The 18,676-nt window shown below is 37.6% G+C and overlaps 2 protein-coding genes across 4 annotated transcripts; one reads left to right on the forward strand and one right to left on the reverse strand.

Annotated features, from left to right (window-relative positions):
- Window positions 1-4,175: 4,175 nt before the first annotated feature.
- LOC110779561 (uncharacterized) lies at window positions 4,176-10,024 on the forward strand. 2 transcript variants are annotated; one of them, XM_021984045.2, is made up of 7 exons: window positions 4,176-4,449; window positions 6,714-6,783; window positions 6,894-7,053; window positions 7,863-7,944; window positions 8,366-8,582; window positions 8,731-8,795; window positions 9,445-10,024. In XM_021984045.2, exons 1-7 carry the CDS (start codon window positions 4,366-4,368, stop codon window positions 9,697-9,699), a joined length of 933 nt encoding a protein of 310 aa, XP_021839737.2. In that variant the 5' UTR covers window positions 4,176-4,365; the 3' UTR covers window positions 9,700-10,024. The 2 variants fall into 2 exon arrangements, with proteins under 2 accessions (XP_021839737.2, XP_021839738.2); XM_021984046.2 differs by lacking the exon at window positions 4,176-4,449 and having other exon boundaries at window positions 6,712-6,810.
- A 307-nt stretch (window positions 10,025-10,331) lies between these two features.
- Window positions 10,332-18,475, reverse strand: LOC110779562 (2-isopropylmalate synthase A). Of its 2 annotated transcripts, none has more exons than XM_021984048.2 (12): window positions 17,698-18,475; window positions 14,077-14,290; window positions 13,910-13,990; window positions 13,687-13,776; window positions 13,513-13,599; window positions 12,742-12,842; window positions 12,174-12,207; window positions 12,017-12,091; window positions 11,581-11,664; window positions 11,354-11,488; window positions 10,894-11,039; window positions 10,332-10,806 (listed from the first exon to the last, which is right to left on the reverse strand). In XM_021984048.2, exons 1-12 carry the CDS (start codon window positions 18,381-18,383, stop codon window positions 10,647-10,649), a joined length of 1,893 nt encoding a protein of 630 aa, XP_021839740.2. In that variant the 5' UTR covers window positions 18,384-18,475; the 3' UTR covers window positions 10,332-10,646. The 2 variants fall into 2 exon arrangements, with proteins under 2 accessions (XP_021839740.2, XP_021839739.1); XM_021984047.2 differs by lacking the exon at window positions 17,698-18,475 and adding an exon at window positions 14,847-15,690.
- Between the last annotated feature and the right edge of the window lie 201 nt (window positions 18,476-18,676).

Consider the following 18,676-nt stretch of genomic DNA (forward strand, 5'->3'; position numbering starts at 1 on the left):
AGCCTCCGCACGCATTGGTGCTCGCTGCGCGCGCCAGCGCTCATCGCACGCGGGCTATCGCTCGCAGTGCGCGCGCGACATCGCTCGCTGGGCGCGCGAGCCATCGCTCGCAGGGCGCGCGACATCGCTCGCTGGGCGCGCGACATCGCTCGTTGTGCGCGCGAGCAATGCTAGGCGCAGCGCTCGTGGCACGCGAGCTTGCGCTCGCTGCGCGCGAGGCTGCGCGCTCTTGTGCGAGGCAGCGCGCGTTGTGGCGCAGCTCGCTTGCTGCCCACACGCGACTGCCTTGGCTCGCCCTACGCCCATGCCCATTCGTCCATTGGTCGTGGCACACGACACAAGGCAGGGCTGCTGCCTTGTGCTCGTGCACTACGCCCTTGCTCATTGCATTCGTGCCGCACGGGCGACGAGCTCCCTTGCTCGTCGTCGCATGCCCGCATTATACAACACCCCTTAAGGGTAACACGAAGCGTCCATTGCTTCGTGCGTGCAAGTTATATGAACGAATCGCATAAAATTTTAAAATTTATATTTAAAATTAATGACAAATTAATAAATAATATTAATTTCATAATTTTAGTGCGAAAAATCGAAAATTTATTATCCAATTGATTTCCGATTGTTATGGATTCAAGTCTAGGTCATAAAAATTTAAAATTTATCGTAAATTTACAATTTTTATGGTGGTTTTTAATCATAGGTTTCTAATTAAATTACAATTAATTATGAAAATCAAATTAATTCTAAATTATTCTAATTTTCAACAAATTAATCATAATTACAAATTAGATTGCATAATTAACAAGACTAGGCATTCAAACTTGTTAAACATATGCAGTAGGTCAATCAAAAATTCAAGATTTATCAACAAGAATCGCAAATATTTAATTTAACATCTTAAATTTACGAAATTTTGCATTCGAAAAACTAAAACCTTCGAAAAGTCATAGTTAGGCTTCGAATTTGAGAATTCTGGGTTCGGCAGAAAAATATTATTTTTGTCAAAATTTTAGAATGCCTTTTACATGCGGAATTGACACAAAAATCACTCAATTCGGATGAGTAACGAAGAAACTGCCGAAAAACTGCGTACGTATAATTAAATAAACGCAATTTGCAATTAATTAACAATTACGAAAATTAATCACCCCTTTTAATTCTTGCAAATTTGTAATATTTAACCATGTTCATGCAATTTAGATTATGAAAATAATAAGGGGCTCGTGATACCACTGGTAGGTTATGATACATATGACAATTCATAAATCATGCGGAAAAACCATAAAGCCAGGAAAACATATTATTTACACATAATCATTTAGCATAGATTAGATGCATACTCTTTGTTGCGTGCCTTCCCTAGCTGCGCCCGAACCGAACAAGAACAAGTCTTTAGGACTCCAAGTGTCGTCCCTCCGTAGATAGTCCACAGCACGTCCGGATCCGCCTTAAGATTGACCAACTAGAATCGCCCTTAAGGTACTATTATTTTCGGCACTTTATAGGCAAATGTGTGACTGAATTTTTCTCTCAAAAACTCACTTTGAATACTTTGAAACTTGTGTTATAAATTGTGAGCCCTAGCCTCATATTTATAGCGGTATGGAAAGGGAATCGAAATCCTATTCAGATACAAATTAATTAAACCTAGAATCCTACAAGAACTCTAATTTAATTAATTTATCAAATAGAATTAGGAATTTAATCATTAACCGAACTCTGCATGTTTTAGGAAACGTGCACGAACACAAACACTTGCACACACACGCACGGCAGCCACGATGGGCCCCATGCGTGCGCGCGAGCAGCAGCCCACTCAGCGCCCGCGCGCGTTGCGCGTGCTGTGCGCGCTGTGCGCGCTGCGCGCTGCGCGCAGCCTGCTGGGCCTGGCCTTGCGCTGGGCCTGGCGTGGCTGTTTGTGCGGCGCGCTTGGCTTGCTGGGCGATGGCCTGGCTTCGTGCTGGGCCTCGTCCGGCAGGCCTCGTCCGATGCTTATTCGTACGATGCGCTTCCGATTAAATTTTCCGATTCCGGAATTCATTTCCGATACGAACAATATTTAATATTTCCGATTCCGGAATTAATTTCCGTTTCGAACAAATATTTAATATTTCCGTTTCCGGAATTATTTTCCGATTCCGGTAATATTTCCGATTCTGACAATATTTCCGTTTCCGGCAATATTTCCGATTCTGGCAATATTTCCATTTCCGATAATATTTTCCGACACGTACCATGTTTCCGTTTCCGGCAACATCTACGACTTGGATAATATTTATATTTCCGATACGATCCATATTTCCGTTTCCGGCAATATCATCGTTTCCGGAGTATTCATTCCTTGCCTGTGACGATCTTAGCTCCCACTGAAACCAAGATCCGTCGGTTCCGAATATTCATAGATGGAGTATTTAATGCTATTAAATACTTGATCCGTTTACGTACTATTTGTGTGACCCTACGGGTTCAGTCAAGAGTAAGCTGTGGATTAATATCATTAATTCCACTTGAACTGAAGCGGCCTCTAGCTAGGCATTCAGCTCACTTGATCTCACTGAATTATTAACTTGTTAATTAATACTGAACCGCATTTATTAGACTTAACATAGAATGCATACTTGGACCAAGGGCATTATTTCCTTCAGTGTTATACTCAGCAACAGCATTGCTCACTTCCTTCTGTTTTTCAATTTGTTGAGTAATTGAAAAAACTCTATTCAGATTAGGCATAGGATCCATAGCCAAGACATTGGTGATTGTGCTATCAAAACCTCCATTCAAGCCAAGTAGAAACTTCATCATTTTGTCTTCCTCTTCAAATTCAGCCATCTTCTTCAAGAACTGACAATTACAAGCCAGCATTGCACCACAAGTACAAGTAGGAAAAGCTCTCAAAGTTTGCATTTCATCCCACAACTTCTTCGGCTTACTGTAATATGACACTATAGTCATATTTTCTTGAGTTAAATTCTCTATTTCCTTCTTTAGCTGATAGATTAATGGACCATTAGATTGTCCAAATCTTTCAGTTAATTCTTGCCATAATTCAGCAGCATTATCAATATAGCCAAAATCATCAGCTAGATCATGATTCATAGAACTCAGAATCCAGCTTACAACCATGAAGTCAGCTCGTTTCCACTTCAAGTAATCCTTATGATTAACAGCAGGTTTAGTCAATTCACCATTTATAAAACCTTCCTTATTCTTCGCAATCAAAGCTCTCTTAACATTTCTACTCCAGCGAACAAAATTCACACCAGAAAATGGAATTACAACTAAACTAGAAGTAGGATTATCTGAATTAGCTATGAAATAAGGATCAAAATTGTTGCTGTTACCTCCAGAATTTGTTTGAGAACCATCACTGTCATTGTTTTCAATCGCCATTTGCAGTAATCAACACCAGCAATAATCCTTTCAATCGATTTTTGTGCAAGAAATTTCGCAATCGCAAGAAATTTCGCAACAGAAATTCAGCAATTCTCTAATATCAAACACTTTCAGTTTAGGAAATCAGGATCAAAGAATACAATTCTCGAATTTTAGAGAAACCTCAACCTCTTAACAGAGATTAGGCTCTGATACCATGAAGAAACTGAAAGAATTTAGAGAAGCAAAGCAGAGAGAATTTCGCATTAAGATTGAACAGAAAGAATTGCTTAAGCTTCAAGCAATACAAGAGGGTATAAATACTAGTCAGTAAAGGACTTCTAACTAACTGATAACAGAATTCAGTTAGAGTATATATTAAAATAATAATATAAAAGCTATTTCCTATATTCACCAATCTAACACACTCTCTCTAGATCAAAAGCCTTATAGTTTTACGGCAATAACTTTAGGTCATCAACAATATCAAGCAAAAATAAAAGATTTTGATTTATGAATAATTATGGCCATAATCACCCTTCATCTTTATTGGTTCAATTTTATAACGATATATTTTTCTCTATCACACGAAAGGATGAGTTAGGTTAGTATTGTGTCGGTAAACAGTGTAATTGAAATAACTGTGATTTGTGAATGATGCAAATAACAATTAATTCGGTAAAGAGAAAAAAAAAGATGAAATAAATAAATAAAAATAAATAAATTTTAGATGAATATTTCAAAAGTACTTATTTATGTTTATACAATGTGATTTATATTTTCTTCGTTTCATCAATGACAGATCGAATTGTAACCACCGTAAACAATCGATGATATCATACTTTGTTTTATTTACTCAAAAAGAAAGTTGTAAAAATGTGTTTTACTTGAAAAAAGACAACACTCCAAAATTCTAAAAATCCAACGCAACTCCCTCGATATCTTCTCTGATTTAGCATTAGCATTAGCATCGTCAGACATCAGGTGGTGAAGATGGTGCCCAGATGTGCCGTTTCAGCGAATGATGTTCAGTTCTTCTCTGGTATTCAACACCTTGCTGAAACTCATCGTTTCAAGGTCCAAACTCCTTCATTTTCAACTAATTATTTTGCTAATCTGTAATTCTAACTACTAATCTCACTGTTCTTTTCACTTCCTTTTTCCCAGAATTAATTTTGATCAATCTCTATTTATGTTTATGTTTATGTGGGTTGATTACATTATGTCTCTGTTAATCGGACATCATTATTCAGCTTAATTTTGATAATCTGAAGTATTAGTTTTTTTTATCAATCTTGATGTATAATTTTATTGGCAATTCATATTTTTTCTTTGCTAGTAGAGTATTAGTTTGTCGATTGATGAACTGATTAATAAATGTTGAAGAGTTAAAAAGTAATGGATTTATTTTTATTCATTCTGTTTAATAATGTACTAGAGTTGTTAATTGTGTTGGGAGTTTGTTCCTCCAAAAAAGGAATGCTTCAAAAGAATGAAAACCCAATTGTCCCACATTGATAAAAAACCCACATACTACCTTCTTTATATATTGCACTACCCTTTAATCATTTGTTTAAGAGTGCTTGAGAGTGGCATGGGTGGTCACAACACACACGCGCGCGCCGGGCCGGGCTCGGGCGAGGGCCGTGGGCCTTGGTACTTGGTACTTGGCGAATGCGGTTCGCGGGCGTGGGGTGGGTTTTGTGGACCGGGTTATTCTTTTTGGTCAAGGGCAGTTTGATTAAGTCAGGAGACTTAATCAACCCACTAACTCTGGAAACTGCTCCATTAACCCCACTAGCCGTTTTATGACTGTTGGAGTTCCCCATTACTCCGGTAACTGCTCCACTAGCCGTTTATGGCTGTTACAGTTTCCCAAAAACTCTCTATAAATTCATCATCTTTTTCCACAGAAAACACACAGAAAATTTAGTTCTTCTCCTCTTCTCCGAAATAAAAACACAAAACCTCCATTGTTCTGGGCATTGCTTAAGGGTGTTCTCAATCTAGTTCTTCGTCGTACACCGAAGGATTGGAGTCGTGTATCCCTGGGGGTCGGTTGCTACGAGTCCGCGTGTACTTAGCGGGGCAAATTCGACTTTAGGGCAGTGATTGGTGTCACGCCACGACATTGTTACAGATAAGCTTGTTCTAATTATTGTTCTTATTAGTCATAGTTCCTACAAATTGCTGCATCATGTGATTGTTTATTGCAATATACAGAATAAATGATACTCAATCCGACCGAATTAGGTTGTGACATTACTAGTTCAAATTATGCTATCAACATGACTACTAATTCCGGACAAAGGGAGTAGATTGAAACTACCATTGTGCATTCTTCATTTTCTAGTTTGGGATGAATGGCTATGGAGCCAAAGATTCATTTGTTCTTTTGGTTGCGGATGTAATGGACTAAATCAAAATGGCTCTTAAAACCTCTTCGCTTCCTTTCCATGAAGTAGAAGATGGTCGTCCCGTTATCGCTTTTGGGTCAATTGGAAACAATCTCTCTGCAATTGCAGGGGTAAGGTTGCGTACGTCCGACCCCCCTTACCCCGCTTCTCGCGGGAGCCTCTTTGAGGCAATGGGGTAATGATAATGATAATGATAATGATGGATGAATGGCTTGTGTAGTTGCATAATTTGCATTTCATGATTTTAGTTTCTCATCTCACTCACCCCTAATGCCCAAATTTGTAGACCTTTACTGTCATTTTCTAGCTCCCCCTGTGAGTTTTCCTCGCCTGTGAGTACTGTTTGTGCAGCGTAGAACTTGGTCACATCCATGAGCATGAGCCAAGATGATTACTAGTTTGCTATTGTCGTGTTTCTATCGCTTTTATTTTTCTTACTTAACATTACGAGTTTATGACTTCCAGGTGAAGAAAATAATTCCTTGTTGAAAATAGAATATAAGTTTCCACTCTTCTCCGGAAAAATATTTATGGGTCTTACAATAACTGTTTTTGAAAATATTTATGGCCATTATTGGTCTTACATGTCTTACTGGGTAAGGCTGTGTCCATCTGAACTTTCCCCAACCCTACTTCTAAGTGATGTTCTTACTGTCTTATACCACTATTCTCAAATGTCACAACAAGACAGTCATTTTGCAATACAACCAGTTTGGGTGTTTATGGAATCAAGGTTTTAATACAGAGTAATTTGTAGTATGGAATTAATTGGAAAGGGATGAAAATTGCTGAAGCTGACCATTACCAATTTATGTAGCACTATGTTTATTTGATAGCTTATGTAAACTATGCTCGATGGTAAGTTGGTATGCACGAAATTGAGAAAATAATTTTGATGCATGTTTTTTGTTGATGTGCTGACAGGCATGGTTTCTAGATCAGTTCGGAGTTCTTCATGATGGGAAAAGGCCATACCCAGGTGCTATTTCAACATGTATGTTTACCACATTTTAAGTATTTGGTAAGCAAGTTTGTTGATATATGTATTTGTTCTAGTTAACTTGGTAGTGTCTTTGATACTCAGAAACTTTTGTTTGGCAACAGTGGAAACCCTAGCAAAAACTGGGACTAAGATGGTGATTATAAGTAACTCCTCAAGACGAGCATCTGTAACAACCGAGAAAATGAGAAATTTGGGATTTGATCCTTCTCTCTTTTTAGGCTCTATCACCAGTGGGGAATTGACGCATCAATACCTTGAAAGGTTGAGTTTCTTACTGTTTTATAAAGACCATATCATACAACATTAGACCAGGCAAGAGATTGATGCCGTTAAAGAATTTGCACGTAGAAGATGAGGAGCTCATCATTGCACTTATGATATTTGTTACACTTTTTACCCATTAGCACCAAGGAGTATGGCTGCCACAGGGACATGATTTATGCTTCATACCTGCAGCCTAACAGCCTTGCATATAGAATATCATTGAAGCTATTTGTATAGGCATGCCCTCAACTACTTATGTAGCGAATATGATATGGCAAACTTGTTCATGGAAGTTTATGTTACAAGAAGTAACTATGGGATATTATATGCGAATCATAAATTTTGTTGGTATACACGAAGCATTATTTTACACATGTATAACATGGTGGCTGAGGCATAGAAGCTTTGATGTTGCTTTGTCAATTTTGTAAAAATCCTCTCGCGGAATAAAAAATGAGAAGGGTTTCTTTGTATGCTGGTATACTCGTAAATTTTCAAATTTACTGTCTGGATAAACAAAGCTACTTATGCTCTTTTTTTACGCCTGGTGTTGTGCTTCTGGGTACCCGGATTTCTTGAGCAGATGTACTAAGATGCACACGTCATAAATGCATGCACTTCGACTATTTCCTGCTTTAGGTGTCTTCTGAATATTTTATCTCTTCAATTTTTTTCTTTTAAAATGGGTTATTTAGGATTGCATTCATTTCCTAATGGTTGTATTGCTTTTATACTCTTACCATTATGATAGTGCTCTGAAATGTAAACTCTTGCTTGAAATTACGCTTCTTTGTCACTGTGGACAGGCGAGATGATGCTTGGTTTGCAGCACTCGGAAGGTCATGCATCCACTTGACCTGGAGTGACAGGGGTGCCATATCTCTTGATGTATGTTGCATATTTGATCGCCTGTTCCAGTTTCCCCTCCCTTCCTTTATAATTGAAAGGCCAGGTTGTAATTTCATATAATTACAGAAAATTGGATTGGAGCATTACTTATTTTCTTCCTGTTCACAGAAATATAATTTCCTCTTCTTGTCTTCTTTTTGAAATGCTTCTGGTTGAATGGATTCATAATGTTACTGAGGAACAATAATACTAGTGTTATTTTTTTCTTCTTATTCTGCATTTATATTGTGTTGACACCTCCTCAATGTCCAACTTATTGAATGATTTTAAGTAAGTATTTGTATTAACGCAGACTAGTAGATTTATGCTCTTTGGGCTCAGTTGTGACGAAAATTCTAGGTACAAAATTAAAAAATGATTACCTGAGATACTGATCAGTTTCTTGTCTGCGGATTTTCAGGGTCTAGACCTGAAAGTTGTGGATAATGTTGAAGAAGCTGAATTCATCTTGGTTCATGGCACTGAAGCACTGGGGCTTTCTTCTGGATCTGCTGTTCCTAAGCAACTGGAAGAACTTGAAAAAATATTGGGAAAATGTGCTTTAAGAAAAATCCCTATGGTGGTGGCCAATCCAGACTATGTAACTGTTGAGGCCAGAGCTCTACGAGTTATGCCTGGTAGGCTGCTTTTCGATATCTTAAATTTTGCTCTTTAATTGTCCTAAACATTCATATGTCAGCTTAGTTTGGCAGCTGAATTACCAGATTGGTAGCAAAGATGAATTTCTCTCATATATTTTGTTTCCTGTAATAATTTCTCTCATAGGAACACTCGCAGCAAAATATGAACTTCTTGGCGGGGAAGTCAAGTGGATGGGAAAGCCTGGAAAGGTAAAAAATCATGATTTATCATCATCTGACGCTGTCCCTTGAATATTGTCTTTCCAGGAGAGGAGAGGTTAGAGCATGTTAAGTCCTTTATTCAGTTATTCATATCCTCTGACAACTCGCAAGTCACAATAAATCTTTCCTTGCCCTAATAAATCAGTATATCTCGTCATCTCGTGTTATATAGCTAGATGAAACTATCTCTTAACTTCTTAGTATACCCGAACCCTTCTGTATCACTAGTATTCTCTAAATGATGTAACCACTTCTGTCCTCAATTTTTGGTCCAGTTGGTCTTGAGAGGTTTGTACTGGAGCAAGTAGGAAGGGTATTTGGGAAGTTAGGATCCTGTCCTGATTGGTGTTCCATTTTGTGTCCTACCTGTTTTAATATCTGCACTTTAATAGTTCGTATTAGTTAGTTTTTATTAGTGGTAATTGGTAAATGTGGTAGTGTGACAGACTCAGATACCCTAGTGCGTAAGATGAGACACAAAGTGGGACTAAAGGTTCCCTTACCCTGTTGATGGAAGTGGTGATATAGTCCTTATCAGCCAAGATGTCTATTTCTCTTAAATAAAGGAAAACTGTTTTTTTATTTTTGTTCACTGCATTGGCAACTAATAAATGAGAGGTGGAATATGATTGGACAGATAATCTATGAATCGGCAATGGCAATGGCTGGCGTAGATGCATCGGAATGCATTGCTGTAGGAGACTCGCTGCATCACGACATAATAGGTGCAAATTTAGCAGGAATGCAGTCTGTATTCATAACAGGAGGCATCCATGCGAATGAACTCGAACTTGATCGTTTTGGCCAAGTAGCTGAAGCTTCTAAAGTACAAGACCTTGTGTCCAAATGTGGTGCTTATCCCACCTATGTCGTTCCTGCTTTCACGTGGTAAAGAGTACAACGGAGAAGAATATATTCATCCCTCTTCTTAGATATATCGATCCAAGATATTGATCATGAAAAGTTCTACCAGAACCTAATGTATACTTTGGCTAAGTTTAAAAAGACCATGTTCATTGTGAATTGTGATAGTGAAGTTCAGACATATTCTTAAATTCCTTCGTTTGTCATTTCCCGATGATGGGTATGGGGGAAAATGTCTGATTTTTCACTGTTTGCTCTTGTAACAGTTCCATTTGGACAAAATAGTTGGGAACCTTTTCATGTCTGAATTTTGGAGTAATTCATTAAAGTCTTAAAGATACCTTCGGTAATAATGTGTCAATATGTCAAACACAGTTTAACTAGGAGTATGATGAATTCCATAAGTTCCATAATTATGAACTTATTAAAACATCTATAATTACTGGACCATATCCTAAATTGTGTATTTCTTATTGCAAGTAAAATTTTCTTATGTCAACTCATCGGTCTTCACCTGAACTTTTTTCCCTACAACCTAAAATTTTGAGATTTAAAGAACAAAGGTTAAGCCACCACCAGTTAATGTCAACTGATAGAAGCTGAGGCAATTAAGAAACCTAGCCGTACACTAAACCTCGATAGGGTTGAGAGGGATAGGGGTGACAAAGTAGAAAGCAAAGTACTTTATTGGTAATTTTTATTCTTGCACATGAAATTCAAATTCTGACAAACCTTGGCTTAAAACCACTATAATGCAATCTCAAGTTACATGTTACAGTCTACCAAAAAAGATGTTACAGACTACACTGAGGGGCAAACTGGTGAATGATCTCTTTGCTGTAACAAATGACCACATGCTCAATATTCACATTATAGAACACGAGGAGACACCATTCATGACAACCTAGACAAAAAAGCAGGCTTACATCCCACATTTGTACAGAAACTAAGCGAGATCACAGACTCATAAATTCTTCAAGCACTACCAGCAGGGACAGCATCTGAGGCAGAAACATAAGAATTCTCTGCTGGGACTTTCTGACTAGGTTTACTCTCGTACGCTAGCATCTTATTTAGAGCACTAACGTAAGCTCGGACACTCGAGACTACAATATCCATTTCAGAACCACTCCCGCTGCAGTTAAGAATACAGAAGTTTAATTATCAAGTAAAAAGAAAAGTAAATTACATGTTACATAACAAACAGATTACTATATCATACCTGAATGTTCGGCGAATTTGCTCTCCAGTAGTAGCTTGCGTAGTTGTGAAACCATCATCTCCGCGTACTAATACTTTGGTGGTAGCTATAGCATCTATACCTTCTGTCACACCTGTAAGTGAGTACTCAAGTAGAGTCACAGGTACCTATTTATGAAGAGAGAATGAGTTAAAAAAACAGCAAGGCACCCCAAGGAAACCTTCAAATTCAAATAATAGTAAATTAACTATCATTTTGAGATAAATATTAAAGTTACTTCAAGATCCTCTCTTAGCTTAAAGACATAGACAAACCACTCTGGACTAGGCAAGATTATAAAGTCTACGGTAGTTCTTTATAGGCAAAACAGTGGAGAAAAGGGTTACCATAAGAGACTTCAACAAAAAATACATATGAAACCCCGTAAAGCTAGCTAAATATCTAATAAAAACTTAATAAAAGTAATTTATGCACTGCAAACCTTCACAATTGAATCAACAGCTTTATATGCAGAATCAACTGGTCCAGTTCCGACTGAACAAGCAACATGTTCCTTCCCATCAACATCAACGAGCTTAACAGTTGCTGTAGAAAGTCCAAGAGTTCCACATGTAACCTGCCCGACATTCAAGGAAACTCCAAATAATGAGCGTTTCAAGAATCAAAGAGTCAACTAGAAAGTTACCATTGCTTTTCTCAACAGATTACCTGGAGATCGCCAAGAGACCACACTGAGTCCGGCTGGAAAAGCTCGTCGATCACTAAGGCTTCAATGTCCTCATCCAAGACATGCTGGTAATTTTAGTGAAAATAAGATAGTGTCATCCATGTAAATATGTAATAGATCTCAGGAAACTAAAATAGGGTGGTCAAACAAAACAATATATTGAGATCATGAAAGTGATGGACAGGTAGAGTTCACTCCAGCATCAGAATTCAGGATATTAAGGCACTATGACTACAAATTGCCACTTGTTCGAGGACAGGTTAGGCATGAGATGTTTGACATAGACTAATAGTAAAAAGCTGGATCACATTGACATAAAATTTTGCAGCCTCAAATCCAAGGAAATTTCCATGCATTTTTCACCTACAGCTTGCTACAATGTGTAAAAGACCCTGGAAGAGGGACAACCCTATTTACCTTTTTCTTCTCGGCAACTGATTTAAAGCGCCAGAATATATCATCAAGTTCCTTGCCTTCAAAGGAGTATCCCAGCTGGAAAAAGGAAACTCATCAGATACATAGACACGGAAGTAAAATAGAATTCACTTGAGAAATTGGCTAAATAGACGCTTACCTGCTCAAGTCTTTTTTGCAACGCATGACGTCCACTGCCGCAATAACAAAAGTTGATTATTAGTCTCTTCAGATTTAAATGGCAAGTATTAAAGGATGAGTGAAAAAAAACTTGAGAAACCAAGTCAAGCATAAGGGAATTGCAAGTTCACATGCCTTTGTTCCTTCATTAAGCAGCAGCTATTTACAATATAACAAAAAAAAGAGAATTATACGCTCCTTAATTAGCCTTAAATAGCCCCCACTCACTAAATTAAGTCTTTTGGATATGTCTTTAAAAATAGTACAAATTATTATTTTCATCAGACCTAAAGGAGGCATCCTGATTGCTAGTCTTAGGATCAACATAACAGATTCATAAACTTCCCAGTATCAATTTTGTTCACTTAAACAGACCTAAAAGTTCTGTCAAGTATTAACCAATATAATAGTGAAAACAGATGAAGGGTTCAGGTTCAAGATACACAATTGAAAGGAAAATATGCATATTTGGCGAACAGAGACTAACATAATGGAATAGACTAACAGTAAATGGAATATGACTTTCAAAAGCAAATGACCACACGCACCTAAGTTTTCCAAGTACAAGACCAGATTCATCGGCTCGCTGTAGCCCTATATCTTCTGGAGACATGATTTCATATGTGCCTTTGTGTTTTAGCATTCCATGCTATAATATCATAAACAAACTTCAGCTAATATGTATAATAGCATTTCAAGTATTAACAAAAACAAAGTAAAAGTCAAGAAGATATGAAAGTATGATGCTAAGAAATTATTGCTACTCTCCAAATTGTAAAGGTGGGTAAGAAAGAATTTCTCAGGCACTCTACTAGTGACTAGGGTATCGGTCTGAAAAATAGATCAAAGACACTCAACTGAGAAGAAGGCTAAGTGCATAAAGACAAATGAGGCAAGTGATTGTTGTCATTATACAATATAGAACTGCTGAATTAACTTCAGTATTTCCATCACTGGACATCACCGCAAAATAATGGAAATTAGCTCAACTAATTGGAAAGTAAATTATCTAAATATGAATGACGGAAGAAAATTACAAAATTATACTGCTGAGTTAGCTTGAGTATTTAAAATAGTGGCATGTTACAGCATATCTTGAAATACAATACATGGGGAGTTTCTGTCCATAGATTTCACAGGCATAATAGGAACCCAATATTTATTGTTAGACAAGCAAACAACCCAGTTTATGCTAAAAACTGGATAGAATCAACCCATGAGACATTCATAACAAGAAAAATGGGTTTCAATAGGCAACATTCTCAATAATTAGAGGTGCAGCTTCAATAAGGATTTTACGAGTTTCTAAAAGTACAAACCTGGTGAATTCCACTCTCATGCTTAAAAGCATTAGCTCCAACTATGGCCTTGTGAGGCTGTACGAGCAGTCCTGAATACTCAGCCACCTAAAGACAAAAATAGTAGGGAGAGTAAAGCATTAAGTATGTAACCTAAAATCAAAAGGACATTTTGTAGTAAGGTTGAGAAAGTACCATCTTGCTGGCCTTCACAATGTGTTCTGTCTGAATTCCAGTGTAAAGACCACCCAATGATTGCCCACGGCATTTAATGGTCATGACAACCTACTTTTGAATATGGTGGATAACAGAACAAATTAACCTAAATATATTAAACGTATGATTGTATACCCTAATCGCAAGTCACAATGATCTTTCAAGTAAGGTTAAGTTTCATTACGAGTCAATCAAGACACACCTCTTCAAGTGACGCATTTCCTGCTCTTTCACCAATTCCATTAATGGTTACCTCTAATTGCCTTGCACCTGCGCATGCTCCCTGAATTTCAACACAATATGAGATTCCTTGTCTTTCTATGTTTATATAAAGTAACGGGAGAACATGAGTAGAAATCAATAACGTACAGCTACTGTATTGGCACTAGAAAGCCCAAGATCATTCTGACAATGTGTTGAGATGATCACATTCTCTATTCCAGGTGTATTAGCCTTTATATCAGCAATCAACTGTCCAAACTCAAAAGGGACTGTATAACCCACCGTATCAGGAATATTTAAAGTGGTTGCTCCAGCTTTAATAACTTCTCCTAGAATCTGATAAAGAAATTTTCTATCTGACCTGTATCAGAAAAAATAAATTAAAGAATTATTCAATTGCAATACAATATACACCATACAACAGAACTTTAGTATGGAATATGGATTCTATAGAATATTTTTCTAAAACAAAAGCAACATCTAACTAGTAACTAGCACATTAGGGTTGGTATATTGACCTAAGGCACCCAAACACTTGCCCAAGCCTCTGGTCTCTCCAAATTCCTCAAAGTCCCCATAATCTGGTTCTATTCCATTTTTGATTGAGCTAAGCCACTAAGATGATTATAACTATAGCGCTACCGCCTAAATTGTCCTATCCTAGTGATTCAATAACAATCGGCAATGGTTAATGAACTGACAAATAAAAATTCCATCCCCAAACAATCCTTACAAAACATAATCTCAACAAACATAGCATTGCATTGGAAGCTTTCATCTCGGACTATGAACACACAAATCAACCTACTTCCATAACTCAAACCTACCAAATGCTGCAATATTGTTTCTACATCAATTTTAGCTGATTTAACAAATTAAAAATCTCAAAAACTCTTAACAAAACTTGATGATATTACCTGCCAGCATCTTCAGGGCTAAACTCGACATCATCACACCCTAAACTCCTAGCATAACTAACCATTTTTCTAGCAATCTCAACCACTTCCTCCCTAGTCTTATTCAACTTATGCTCCATATGAATCTCACTAGTTGCAATAAACGTATGAATTCTCGGCCTCTTCGCATACTTCACCGCTGCCCAAGCAGCATCAATGTCGGCCTTATTACACCGGGAAAGCCCACAAATGACAGGCACATACCCATCCTCATCAACCGCATTACCCACTTCAATCGCAATCGATTTAACGGCCTCCAAGTCAGCATTGGAGGCCGCCGGGAACCCTGCTTCGATGATATCAACACCGAGGCGGGCGAGATGCCGAGCAATCTCCAGCTTCTGCTTCGGTGTCATCGATGCACCCGGAGATTGCTCGCCATCTCGGAGGGTGGTATCAAAGATTCTAACATAATTCGGGTCGGAAATTTTGTTGGGGACATACTCAGGCCTACCTCCAGGTGAGGCAGCGGAGCACCGAGTGACGGTGGCGAAATGGGAGGTGGGTTTGATGTGGGGTTTGGAGGAAAGAGAGAGGAGAGAGAAAGATGGTTTTGGGGAGGAGAGAGAGAGGAGGGTTGTAAAGGGGGTTTTGGGGAAAATGGGTTTTGGAATTGTGGTGTTGGTGAGTGACAGATTTGAGGATGTAAGAGCCGCCATTGATGGGTGTTGCAAGGTTTTTGCAGGGGTTTAATGGAGGGTGGCGGCTGAAAATCTTTGCTTATTCTACACACGAAAGTGGGTGGTTTTTTGCGGAAGATAGTTTGTGTATGTTTTTTAACCGAGTGAGTGAGTGAGTGAGTGAGTGAGTGAGTGAGTAAACTTGTGTTGGTCTGACGTGGTAGGGTTGAATAGTCAAAAGTAGAAATGGATTTAGGAATTTAGATCTTGACGTTGACGAGGCATTTTAAGCGTTTGGTACGTGAAAATGGTGGAAAACTGGAAATATAGAACCACCCCTTTCAAGAATCACAGTCTCACTTTCGTGGAATGTGAACGATATCATTTTTTTGGTTCTTATACCATAGAAATTGAGAAAAATAATTACAGAACCTGGTTACTGTAATAAAGTAATTATTACAATATTTACAGTATGTGGCTACAATTTTGTTGTACGCATTGAAAACCTTCCATAAAAAATACTCCCTCCGTATTTTTTTAAGAAATACACTTAGTTGAGCACGGGTCTTAAGAAGAATAAAAGAAGTGGGGTTGGGGTAGATATTTTAATAAATAAGTACATTGGGGACCATGTCCTTTTGAACAAGTGGAGGTGGGGGTGGGGTGGGTATAGTTGTAAAATTATTTTTTAATTGGATGGTGGGTCATAAAGTGTAGTAGATATATTATTTAATTAGGTGGTGGGGTTGATAAGTTACCAAAAATGACAAGTGTATCTCTTAAAAAAATACGACCGAAAAAGGCAAGTGTATCTCTTAAAAAAATACGGAGGGAGTATCGTTTTATTTGTCAACAAAGTTCGTTTCAAAGATATGCTCATTTGATTTTGACTTTATCTTACGAAATGCTCTCTTATAAAACAATTGTCTCAAATAAGTACGTATCTTTGTAGCATCATGAACGTTGAGATCAACGAAATTACTACGAAGTACTCCCTCCATTCCTAAATGATCTTCCTATTTGGTGTTTGGGGTGGAAAATAAGAAAATGGAATCTTGTAATGATTGGGTGTAAGAATAATGATTGGGTGTAAGAGAAAATAATAAATAAATGAAGAAAAGTAATAAAGAAATGAAAGAGATAGAAGATATTTTTATTAAAGTAATAAAAAATCATAAAAGTGGGGTTGGGTGGGTGAATGGGGAAATGTGAATGAATTAAATAAGGGATGGTGGAGAAATTTATGGTAAAAAGTGATGTCCAAAAATAGAAACAGAAAGATCAAATAGGAATAACATATATAGAAACAGGAATATAAAAAAGGAATGGAGGGAGTATATGACAAGTTTTCTAAATAATTGATGACAATTCAACCTATTTTTTGAAAAGGAAAGTTCACCTATTCTTTCCACCCTCAATAGAATTTGATAAAAGAGCGGATAAATGTTGGTATTTTTCTTCTTTCTCAAAAAACAAAAGTCACCGTGAAAGTCCTATTTGTGATTATACTTATATTTTGTTTTTTTCTCCTTATCTATGTAAACTACATAAGAAGTAAAACTTACATAAACACTCACATAGTGATCCAAGTTACACAATATATTATTACTTCCAAGATCGACACAAATCAATGAAAGTATACATAAATGTTCTCTATTATACATATTACGTGTCAATGTGCACCAAATTGCTTCAACAATAGCACCACACTCTCTAAAGCAAAATATAATTTGTCTATCTCACATTCACACATTTACGCAATTAAATACACCTATCTCTTTCTCCTTTCTTTAAATTTCACAAAGCACTACTACTACTGAAACCTAACCCAAAATACCTAAGATCAAAAAAAAAAAAAAATTGCCAATTCAAAAGTCGATTTTAACACTCCTATTAATACGAGAGCATGATAAAAACAAGTGTCAAAATCAATTCCCTTAACGACTTGTTTGTTGTCGGCCATATATAATATCAACGAGAATGAATTTATATGTAAAATTATAAAGAAAATCAACATTCATTCTCATGGTCACTATAGTTCATTCAAAATTATCAATTTTTTTCATAAATAATAACACTTAAATTTATTTTCAATCTCATCATTTTATTATTATCTACTACCAAATGCGACACTGACATCCTGAACAAAAAAAAATGGTAAAGCCCAACATAAAATTATAAAAATAAGTTACCTGCCAGCATCTTCAGGGCTAAACTCAACATCATGACACCCCAAACTTCTAGCATAACTCACCATACTCTTAGCAATGTCAACCACCTCCTCCTTGCTCTTATTCAACTTATACTTCATATGAATCTCACTCGTTGCTATAAACGTATGAATCCTCGGCCGCCGGGCGTACTTCACCGCCTCCCACGCCGCCTCAATGTCCGCCTTGTTACACCTCGACAACCCACATATCACCGGCACATACCCCTCCTCATCCACGTCATTACCCACCTCCACGGCGATCATTTTAACAGCCTCCAAGTCAGCTTTCGATGACGCAGGGAACCCCGCCTCTATGATGTCTACACCAAGGAGAGCAAGTTGCCTCGCTATCTCGAGCTTCTCCCCCGGCGTCATGGCGGCCCCCGGAGACTGCTCCCCGTCTCGGAGGGTGGTATCGAAGATTCTGACGTAGTTGGGGTCGGAGATTCTGTGAGGGATGTACTCCGGTATCCGATGAGTTTCCGCCGGCGATTGAATGGCGCAGCATCTTACAGTGGCGGAAGCGGCGGAGTAGAGTAGAGTAAAAGTGGGTTTTGAAGAGGAGAGAGAAAGGAGTGTGGTTATGGGGGTTTTGGTGATAAAGGGTACTTTGTTAGGGAATTTGGTGTTAGTAGGAGAAAGGTTCACAGGAGTAAAAGTAGCCATTGATGAAATTTGAAGGTTTATTATTTAATTGTTTTTCCAAAATTTGTTGGGTATTGTGGATGACTTTATATGTAAATGACAGGAAAAACAGGAGGATGTTTTTTTTTTTTTTTAATGTACGAGTTGATGATTTATTTCCTTAATCAAAAAAAGTTGAAACAAATGTAAGCGTTGATGATGTAAGGATTCGTAATAATGGTTTGATTGGTGACGTGTATATAGGGATTAAAAGAAAATACGTTTTATATTATTGTTGAAGTTAACAGTGGGTTTATCGTTTAATAGCCCCTTCA

Source organism: Spinacia oleracea, chromosome 3 (assembly GCF_020520425.1).
Source record: "Spinacia oleracea cultivar Varoflay chromosome 3, BTI_SOV_V1, whole genome shotgun sequence".
In the NCBI taxonomy this organism is placed as follows: domain Eukaryota; kingdom Viridiplantae; phylum Streptophyta; class Magnoliopsida; order Caryophyllales; family Amaranthaceae; genus Spinacia; species Spinacia oleracea.